This window comes from Nicotiana tabacum, chromosome 18 (genome assembly GCF_000715075.1).
Source record: "Nicotiana tabacum cultivar K326 chromosome 18, ASM71507v2, whole genome shotgun sequence".
NCBI lineage: Eukaryota > Viridiplantae > Streptophyta > Magnoliopsida > Solanales > Solanaceae > Nicotiana > Nicotiana tabacum.
Window position 1 is genome coordinate 121,862,791 of NC_134097.1, and position 10,569 is coordinate 121,873,359.

The following is a 10,569-nucleotide window of genomic DNA, read 5'->3' on the forward strand; positions in this document are numbered from 1 at the left end:
TATGGCAATAGTGAAGTGAAGTAAGTTATTTTTCCATTCAGTAAAAGATATTTAGCAGCCAACTATGGAAATATATATATTCATCATACAAAGTGTGGAAAAAGTTCAAATCTAAATTTAACTTAACTTTTATTGTTTTATACTCTTTTTCTTAATAAATAAATATTGAATTGAATTGTTTACAAATTTATTATGGAACTCAGCACCGCCAATCGTTAGAAACTCGGACACGAACTCACTGAGTTTTGCGATGGGGTAAAGAAAATAATACTCTACCATCCAGAAAGCCCACACCATTAAACTCTTTGGCTCCTGAAGAATCTGGACCTGGTTTTTGCCTTTTGGTTTTAGGGCTATCAGTCTTTTTCCCCCTTTCATTTCTCTCCCTTATCCCTTTTCCCTTCTTTCATTTCCATCTTCTATGGCGGTTCCTTTTCCTTAACAAGGTAAGTTTTTTCATCTACATAGTATACATACACATACCTATATATTTTTATAATATATTGCATACCGTATTTTTATATTATATGTTATCTTACTCAATAGATTTATATATAGGCGCAAGGGTTTGAACCTTAATGCTGTATAATTTTTGAAAATACTTGAGATTCTGCTGATTTTTTGTTTTGTTTTGTTTGATTTGATTTGATTTTTGTTGTGTTTTTGCGATCTGAAGGAAAGAGCCCTAAAATCTGATTGATTTTTTTTGAATAGGTTCGATTGTCAAGACCAGCGATTTTGAATTTGAAGGAAATTTAGGTTTATGGTGTAAATTGGATCGGGTATCGAGGTGGGGAGTTTTCGTGGAATGGAGGGTGGTGGTGTGGTTAGATTAGAAAAGCGAGGGAGGAAAAGGCGAAGAAAGGATGTGCAAAATGTGGAGGTTGATCAAGATGGGAAGAAAAGGGCTGCTGTTGGATTGAGACCCAAAGCATTGGTGGGTAGGTATGTAAGGAAGGATTTTGAGGGGAACGGGTTATTTTTGGGAAAGATTATGTTTTATGATTCGGGGTTGTATAGGGTTGAATACGACGATGGAGATTGTGAAGATTTGGATACTGCCGAAGTGAAAGAGGTTTTGGTTGAAGACAATGAGTTGGTTGGTGAGTGGTTGGATAGGAAGAAGAAGTTAAATGAATTGGTAGCTAGTAGGGAGGTAAAGATTGTGGCTGAGCCGATAAATGCTGTAGCTGATAAGATTGAAGAAGTGCCAGTTGCGAGTGATTTGGAAAATGATTGTCCTGTTGAGGTTGAAAAGATGCAAGTAGATGTTGATGCTGATTCACTGAGCGATTCGCCTGATGATGATGAGGAGCAGGAGTTATGTTCGGAGGTGGAAAAGCCTCTTGTTCCTGCACCTGAATTGCCCCCCTCTTCTGGAAATATTGGTATTCCGGAGGACTATGTATCACACCTTTTGTCCGTTTATAGCTTTTTACGGATGTTTAGTACCACGTTGTTTCTGAGTCCCTTTGGACTTGACGATTTTGTGGGTGCACTCAACTGTTCTGTTCCAAACTCATTGTTGGACTCTATTCATGTCGCCCTTATGCGTGTTTTGAAGCGTCATCTTGAAAATCTGTCATCTGATGGTTCCGAGCTTGCATCAAAATGCCTAAGGTGAGTACATTTGCCTATTTTATGGAGGATATTTTTCAAAAACTGTTGAACTAAGTTCTAGTCAGTTGGTTTACTTTAGTGCTGTCTTGGTTCTTAATCCTTTGGGAGGTACTTCCTGTTATGCCGTCCTTCCAAAAAATACACCACTGAACTTGAAAATTTCTTGATTATGGTATGGTAAAATAAACTAAAAGCTAGATTTGTCAGAAGAAGAATACAAATGAGTGGAAAGTTAATAATTATAAAATCTAGTGAGGTGCATTTTGGAAACTTAACTATTTCTGCTTGTTCATAGGAACATTGATTGGAGCTTGCTTGATACAATGACCTGGCCTGCTTATCTAGTTCATTATCTGACGGGAATGGGATACACAAATGAAGATAGTTGGGAGGGTTTTTATCCCCATACTTTGGAGAAGGAATACTACTCACTGTCTGCTGGCAGGAAACTCATAGTTCTGCAGATCTTGTGTGACAATGCCCTAGATTCTGAAGAGCTAAGAGCAGAAATTGACATGCGCGAAGAATCAGAGGTAGGCATTGATTCAGATGCGGGTACAGTTTTAGCCCCTGTGATTGGACCACGTAGAGTGCATCCACGGTACTCTAAAACTTCTGCCTGCAAGGACCGAGAAGCCATCAAGCTTAGCGAAGAAACTAATACTAATTCTTTGGTTTCCAAAGTTAGTGGACAAGATGCTTTCCGTGATGTTGATCAAGATGGTAATGGTGATGAATGTCGTCTCTGCGGTATGGATGGGACTTTACTTTGCTGTGACGGCTGTCCCTCATCTTACCATGCTAGGTGCATTGGTGTTTGCAAGATGTATATACCAGAAGGAGCATGGTATTGCCCTGAGTGCACAGTTAGTGAGCTTGAGCCTAAAATTATGAGGGGAACAACTCTGAGAGGATCAGAGTTTTTTGGTGTTGATCCCTATGGACAAATCTTTATGGGTACTTGCAATCATCTACTTGTGTATGTCTCTTAACTTTTATATTGATTGACTCCGTTAAGTTGCAGTATTTGATTGTGGGATATTCTATGTGGAGATTTGTAATTCCCTTATCTTATGTAGTTCATGCTGAAATCTTCCTCTGGTTATCTTTTTCTAAATGCATTCTTAATCTTCTATTATAGGTTGAAGGCTTTAGCTGGTATAGAGTCTAATGTCAGATACTACTATAACAAAGACATACCCAAGGTCCTGCAAGTACTTAATGCCAACGTGCAACATTATCCCTTATATTTGGAAATATGCAAAGGAATTATGCAGTACTGGGAAATTCCAGTCAATGTCATATTCCCTAATGGTGAACTATTTGAAATTAGTGGGCAAGGAGAAGACACAACAGGTGGTCGCCTTATGCCATCACTTAATTCTCTGGTTAAGGAAAGTCTTGGGGAAGAGAATACGGTAAGTTGTGTCACTGAATTTGGTCCAGGAAGTGATCTTCTAGGCAACTTCTCGACAGAACCTACGCAGAATGAGAATTTAGATGCAGTTTCCCAACCTGATGGTCTTTGTCTGGCAAATATTGAGCCTATAGCAAGACAGAGTAACACTCCTTTAGACTCGTTGCCATCTGAACAAATTAAAGTGAAGCCCGTTGTATGCACTGGTTCAGTTGACCAGCATCTTATTCCTTCTGAGTGGACTGAACAAGATGGCCCAAATTTGGCAAAGACGGCTATATGTACTTCAAGAAGCCCCAATAACTACTTGGAACAAATTAGTGGTACTTATGCTGGTGTCACAGTGTCTCATGGAAGAGGTTGTTTATACATGGGTTCATCTTTTAAACCTCAAGGATATATAAATAGTTATCTGCATGGAGATTTTGCTGCATCTGCCGCTGCTAGTCTAGCTGTCCTTTCTTCTGAAGAAAACCAGGGTTCTGAGACTCGTGTTTCAGAAAATAAGCGGAAACATATGTCTGCAAATTTCCTACTTCAAGCTAAAGCTTTCTCATCAGTAGCAATGCGTTTTTTCTGGCCAAATACTGAAAAGAGACTTGTGGAAGTACCAAGGGAAAGATGTAGTTGGTGTCTTAGTTGTAAGGCTCCTGTGGTTAGTAAGAGAGGATGCTTGTTGAATGCTGCAGCATCAAATGCCATTAAGGGGGCTGTGAAGATACTTAGTGGTCTACGTCCTGCTAAGGGTGGTGATGGAAGTCTTCCCGGTATTGCTACATATATTGTATTGATGGAGGAGAGCTTAACTGGTTTGATATCTGGCGATTTCCGGAGTGCAGCTTTCAGAAAGCAATGGCGTAAACAGGCAGAACAAGCTACTAGTTGCAGTGTGATAAAATCTCTTTTGCTTGAAGTAAGTTTTTGCAGAAATTTGTTTATGTTAATGTTGGTTAACATAATGTCCACTTTCATTTCCGTCATTTCTCTTAAAATGTTTGTTACCACTTCTTGATCGACTAGATTACTTGGTAATCTTGTATTTTGTTTATCGTTTCTGATCATTGAATAATACTTCGTGCTAGTAGTATTAGGGGCTACTTGGTAGCATAATCCAATTAACTGAAGTGCACTTACAATCGAATCTGAAAATGGGCAACCATTTATGTAAAGTAACTATGTCTTAAGTAAGTTACGAATTCATGTTGGAAAGTCAATACTTATAAGAAAACCTCATGTTGGATAGCCAACACGTATATATATATAGACACACACACACATACACACACACATATATTTCAAAATGTATGGATCTTGTTTCCTCTTGAGAGAATACTTTTTTATAGGTAATGAGTATTTTATTGATTTGATGTATGTCGGCAAATTGTCGGAGTAAGTACATCCAAAGAGAGAACTTTACCGAGAATGTAAAGAGCTAAGAAAATCTGTCATGGCAACCAACTCTAAAACATTGGTAGTGGCTATGTTAAAGAAAGTTGAGTGAACATATTCATTTGTGTTTAAGGTTCACGATATTGACCCTCTTGTTTGTCCAAGCCTTGGTGGACAAAGTTACACGGTATCTGTGCTTGTAGCAGTTACCCTTTGGAATTAGTGAAGGTGTGTGTAAGCTGGTCATACCCCTCTTTCGCCAAGTTAGGAGGAAAATTCAAGGGAGCTCTAGGTGAAGCTACCTGATGCCTAGGGTTTTGAAGAAAAAATGCCAAATTGGACCTGTAAAATTACAGTGAAGAAAAACATGTTTGATCTCCTCTGCGCCCTCTTTACAAAGAGAGCATCTAGTGCACAATGGAATGCCTCTTTTCTAGAGATTGTTCAGAATAAGACACTTAGCTCTGCTGCATGCCAGGTGAAGCATTTGACCTTATAAGGTGCCTTGTTCTTCTAAATAGATTTCCAAGGAAACTGAAGAGGCAGAGCCTGTCAAAGAGGAATACTCAGCTCCTAACAGATAAATCACCTTTGGTGTTAGGATTCCAGAAAGGGTAATCATTTTTGGTAGACAGTGTTTCTGTGGTGGTGCCCCATTCAGAAGAGATGTTAAGAGCATGTATTAGTCAAGTTCCCAGTTGTTGAGGTCTCTGCTGAGCTGTATAAGCTAGCCGAGGTGTTGTCATATGTCTGCTATGGAAGAATTAGGGCAATTTGAGGGAGAATACTTATAGAGGATTATCCCACTAGATGAGACATGAAATCACACAAAACTAGGCATAGGAGGATCTCCCTTATTCTCAAGGATTTCTTTGATTTTGACTTATATACATTTGAAATTCATGGTAATGACAAATGTTCAGCCATATGCTCCGTTTTGTCCTAATTCAATAAAAATTTTAAATAGAAAATAATATGATTAAATTTGATTAGAAGATTTATTAGATGCTCGTCTTCAAATTTAAGTTATTATTAAACAGTCCCTTAGTCTTAAAGTTTTGACTCCTGAGTGAACGATTTTCCACATTATATTTTGTTGTGGTGAGAAGATCCAAAAGCTGTACTTATCCAATAAAAACGGTGGGGGTGATGTGAAGGCTAAGCAGGAGGCATAAGTCAGTTGACTTCTCTTTGGTTCCACATTTGTCATTTTGCTTATGTTGTTTATTATAAATGGAGCGTATTCCAATATCATTTTCTCGTTGCTACATCTGAGAGGTTTGAAAATGCCAACTTGGAGGGGTGCATATTCATCCATATATACTTCGTCTCATTTTTTACGTTGTAAGCACCATGGGAAATAACTCTTATTTCTTGTCTTTTTTTTAATAACCGAGAAAAGAAACCCCCAGGGCGAGTGTGCACGATTTGAAACTCAGTGGATAATAGGCTCGCCCCTCTATGCTTCTCCACTTAAATACCAGACTTTTGTCCGCGGCAAGGTTCGAGCCAAAGACGTGCCCCTAACCCACACATCATGCCCAACCTAGCCCTTATTTATTGTCTTTTACATTCTAAGTATCCTACTTCTCCTCTTTTCACCCCAACCAGTCATTGTCTAGTTAAAGAAATAATGTGAAGCAATTGAATAAATTATGATAAATATTTTAATGGTGTAGAAGCTTGTACCTTAGATGCCATGGTTAATAAACGGTCCTTTTAAGAATATGAGGAAAGTCTAGTTAAATCAGGATACTACTGGAAAACCAATTGTTTTTTACTTAGCCTTTTATCTTTTAAGACAAATGTAATTGTGGTTAAATAATGAGAGAGTTTTGCATGGCAAAGAGAATATTGCCATCAGGCAGCAGCAGTGAACCACTTTCAAGTAACGTGGTGCAGGATACAGGATATCTGCACATGTAATTTCCGTCCTACCATTGTGTTTGCTTAGTGAATATTCTTTTTGCTGCAAGTGGGCCAAGTGCTTAGGTCCTGTGCCTTAATTATGCTTGTGGTTCATTAATCGTGAACCTGAAGTATGAAATCCAGCATTTTTTGATGAAGTAATAAGAAAGTATGAAATCCAGCATTAATAATGGCAAATTCCACTTTGCTTAAGTTGCAGCCTTGATTTCTTAGTTGCAGATTTATTTTGAACTGCAACAGAATATTCCAATTTATTAGATGCTATAGAACATGGAAGGATTAGGCAATTCTGGCTTTGCTGTGGAAACTTTGCATTTAACAGCATTGATGATATTTCCCTGCTGCATAGCGCATATGTGCTATTAAAATAATTCGAAACATAGATTCCTTATGTGCCCTAACATTTGGCATCTAAGACTACTTTCTACATATGATTTTATCTATAGATAATATGTCCTTTGTTAATTTGTGTCTGTTTTTTGAGTTAAGTGATTTGGTTTTATGTTTGTAGCTTGAGGAGAATATCCGCTTAGTTGCATTTTCTGTGGAGTGGACCAAGCTTGTTGATGGTGGGTCATCTGAATCTTCTCTCACCCATTCAGCTGCTGGTGCTGCTGGATCAACAAATAAGCGTAAACCAGGGAGACGTGGTAGGAAACCAATGGCTGTTGTTGAAGCCACTGCCGATCAGTCTCAGGATATACTGACTGACTTCACTTGGTGGAGAGGTGGCTTGATTTCAAAGTTTATATTCCAGAAAGGGACTCTACCCCGAAGGATGGTGAAGAAAGCAGCACGTCAAGGTGTCTTTGATACCCTCATTTTTTTGTTATGCAAAACGTCTTCAGTTGTCAACAAAAAAAAGAATTATTTTATTTTGTCTTACTATAGATTTGGTGGCGTACATATATAAATGCCATGAGAGTTCACTAACAGCTTATTCTCTTGCAGGTGGTGTTAGAAAGATACCTGGTATTTATTATGCTGAAGGGTCTGAGACCGCCAAAAGAAATAGGCAGCTTGTTTGGCGGGCTGCAGTTGATATGTGTAAGACGACATCACAGCTCGCGCTTCAGGTGATTGAGATATATTGATAAAGATTTGAGCTCTTCTTTTGTGGCAAGCTTTTGTTGCAAGTCTGGATTGAGTGTTTCTTCTGATGTTCAATCCTAGTGAATAAAGTTGTTTTCTTTTGCTACAGGTGAGGTACCTAGACATGCATGTGAGGTGGGGTGACCTTGTTCGCCCTGAACAGAGCGTCCAAGATGGAAAAGGTCCAGAAACAGAAGCTTCTGCTTTCAGAAATGCTTACATATGCGACAAAAGAGTTGTTGAAAGTGAGATTAGGTATGGTGTTGCTTTTGGAAATCAGAAGCATCTCCCATCTCGCGTGATGAAGAGTATAGTAGAAGTAGAGCAAACACAGGATGGAAAGGAGAAATATTGGTTTTCTGAGTTGCGGATTCCTTTGTATCTAATAAAAGAGTATGAAGAAAAAGTGGGAAAAGATCTGCCTTCAGCCAACAAACCCAGAAGTGCATTTACAAAGAAAAAGCCCCTGAGGACTCCTTGTAAAGATATCTTTACTTATCTAGTACTGAAGAGAGATGGCAATGATAAGTATTGTTGTGCTTCATGTCGAGCGGATGTGCCATTTAGGTATCCATTTAATGCATTTATCGAAATTCCTTTTTCTGCTTTTTTCTTATGTTCATTTATTTATGCTATCTCATTTTCTCAGGAATGCGGTGAAGTGCAATACATGCCAAGGTACTATAATAACATCTATTTCCCTTGTATCAGTTCCTATCATGTTGTTATGTGGGTTAGCTAGTTGGTCTGGGAGCTCATTGATGTTATCTTATTTTGTAGGTCTCTGTCACGAGCTGTGTACAGTTAGTTCAACAGTTGACGATAACGACGATGTTGAGTACACAAACACTTGCAAAATGTGTTACCAAAATAGAGCCCTTACTCGAGTTAAATGTAGTGATGAATCTCCAACAAGTCCTTTACTCCTGCAAGGGCAATACTTTCCAAAGCAAATATCAGCCAAGAAAGGAGTAAATGTTGGTAATTCTAGCCGTCTTTCAGCCTCCGTTGCCACATTGAAGCATTCTTCTGATAGGAAGCATGGTAATTCTTCGAATTCCACAACGAAAAAAAAGCACAAGTTGGGTGTCGTTTGGAGAAAGAAGAATGAGGACACTGGCATTGAGTTTAGATTAAGAAACATTTTTCTCAAGGGCAATCTAGACGGAGATTTTCCCAGACTTACTTGCTACCTTTGTCGCAAGCCATACAATCCTGATTTGATGTACATCCGCTGTGAAACGTGTACAAGTAAGTTTGTCCCTGGGAGGAATTCTTTTAACCTCGTAATCTTGAATATATGTTTCATTACTTTTTAGGTTTGGAGAAATAATTAATGCACCGTGAGTTTGCAGATTGGTTTCATGCTGATTCTGTTGGGCTTGAGGAGTCGAAGGTTTCTGAAGTTGTGGGGTTCAAATGTTCTAGATGCCGTAGGACTAGAATACCCATCTGTCCTTATTTGGATCCAGAAAGCAAAAAACAGTTAGAAGAAAAGAGAATGCGCTCAAGGGCTTCAAAGATGGATAATCCTGGAACGGAGTTTCACTCTGGGATCATTCCGGAGCGGCATATGGAGGATGAGATGTCTACTCAAGTGGTGCCCTCAAAAGAGGAAAACATATATGTAGAGGATGATAATTCTCTTGTTTCTACTCCGGAAGAATTCTACGAGCAATTCTCAGAAGCTGATTGTGAATGGAATGCTGCAACCATGTCTGTGCCCGGGCCTAAAAAGTTGCCAGTAAGGAGGCATGTGAAGAACGAGAATGATTTGGATTCTTCTTTTGCAAGCAATCCTTCCCATGCTGATTTTTTTGGAGGAAACATAACGATTTCTGCAGAAGAAATACCATCTAATGCTGAACGAGGTAATAAACTGCCAGTAAGAAGACATGGAGGAGTGGAGAAGAACTCAGATACGCATTTCGCCAACAACTCTATGGAAGTTGAATTATCAACACCTCATGGGGTTGACTGGGATACTTCCAGAAATGATTTTGAGGAAGGCATGATGTTTGAATACGATGATCTCCACTATGAGGATATGGAGTTTGAACCTCAGACCTATTTCTCTTTCAACGAATTGCTTGCATCTGATGATTGCGGCCCATTGGATGGATCTGCTAACTTGACAGACAATGTTGACACATCATTGGGGTTTCCTTCTGATCGACTTTCTGATATGTCTTACTTTAAGCACGAGCCTGAGTTTAGCATAGAATCTGCTGCTGTTGCTGTTCCTTGTAAGATGTGTTCCCATTTTGAACCATGCCCTGATCTTTGTTGTCAAATGTGTGGCATATGGATCCACAGTCATTGTTCACCTTGGATTGAGGAGTCGTTTGGGGAAGCCGGTTGGAGGTGTGGCAACTGTAGGGACTGGAGATAGTCGATGCTTTTATCATTTTGTGATCTTACTGATTGGAGTCAGGTGCATCGGCTAGAGGGAATGTGATATATTTTGACTTCACCGGTCTAAGAGTTGGTTAACTACACAAGATGCAGTTTTGGATGCTAGTCTACTTGTTGCTTTGTCACAAATAGACAAGGAAATCGAAGTCACTTGTGTTGCTAGTAGGTAATTATTCTGCTAAGCAGGCGCTAGAGCACGTTCCGCATATTTAAGATTCAGTGGTAAGGGCTGCTGCAATTTTGCAACCTGGCAAATTTCCCCCATCCAATTTAGGGGGTTTCATCATCTGCAGGTCTCTTATTTCTTTTGAATGATTATAGCTGGATGATAGGAAAACAATTGTGCGCAATATACGTGTAGAAATGATTAGTGGGAGGTTGTGGTATTTGCTCCAACCTTGGCAGATAAGCAACTCTTTTTAGTTGGTGCTTATCTGATTTTTTTGACTGTATAAAGAGGCCATTAGTTAGGAATTCTTTTCCTCGTATAGTTTTTTTATCACTGTGAAATAACTCTGACCGCTATCCGCGTTTTTAAACACCACCGAGTGATTTAAAGAGAAAATAGAACATTGCAATGTCAAGAAGTTATTCTATAAAATGATTTGGCTTAAAAGATTTAATATGTTTGGGTATATAAAAAGAGACTAAAATTCCTTTATTAGATATGAAAATATTATTTGCCTCCAAGGTTTAATGAGGACGGG

The 10,569-nt window shown here is 38.9% G+C and overlaps 1 protein-coding gene across 1 annotated transcript; it reads left to right on the plus strand.

The window, feature by feature from the left end:
- Positions 1–225: 225 nt before the first annotated feature.
- Positions 226–10,348, plus strand: LOC107792654 (DDT domain-containing protein PTM). The gene is made up of 10 exons (XM_016614889.2): positions 226–446; positions 715–1,620; positions 1,916–2,599; positions 2,762–3,950; positions 6,867–7,158; positions 7,307–7,431; positions 7,557–8,014; positions 8,097–8,125; positions 8,228–8,698; positions 8,803–10,348. Exons 2-10 carry the CDS (start codon positions 809–811, stop codon positions 9,837–9,839), a joined length of 5,097 nt encoding a protein of 1,698 aa, XP_016470375.2. The 5' UTR covers positions 226–446; positions 715–808; the 3' UTR covers positions 9,840–10,348.
- The last annotated feature ends 221 nt before the right edge of the window (positions 10,349–10,569 follow it).

What these genes read in the sequence shown, in the direction of transcription:
- LOC107792654 (XM_016614889.2), top strand. Translation starts at nt 809, where the DNA reads ATGGAGGGTGGTGGTGTGGTTAGATTAGAAAAGCGAGGGAGGAAAAGG. An exon ending in CATCACAGCTCGCGCTTCAG is followed by an intron (nt 7,432 to 7,556) that starts GTGATTGAGATA and finishes CTTTTGCTACAG; the next exon opens with GTGAGGTACCTAGACATGCA. An exon ending in GAAGTGCAATACATGCCAAG is followed by an intron (nt 8,126 to 8,227) that starts GTACTATAATAA and finishes CTTATTTTGTAG; the next exon opens with GTCTCTGTCACGAGCTGTGT.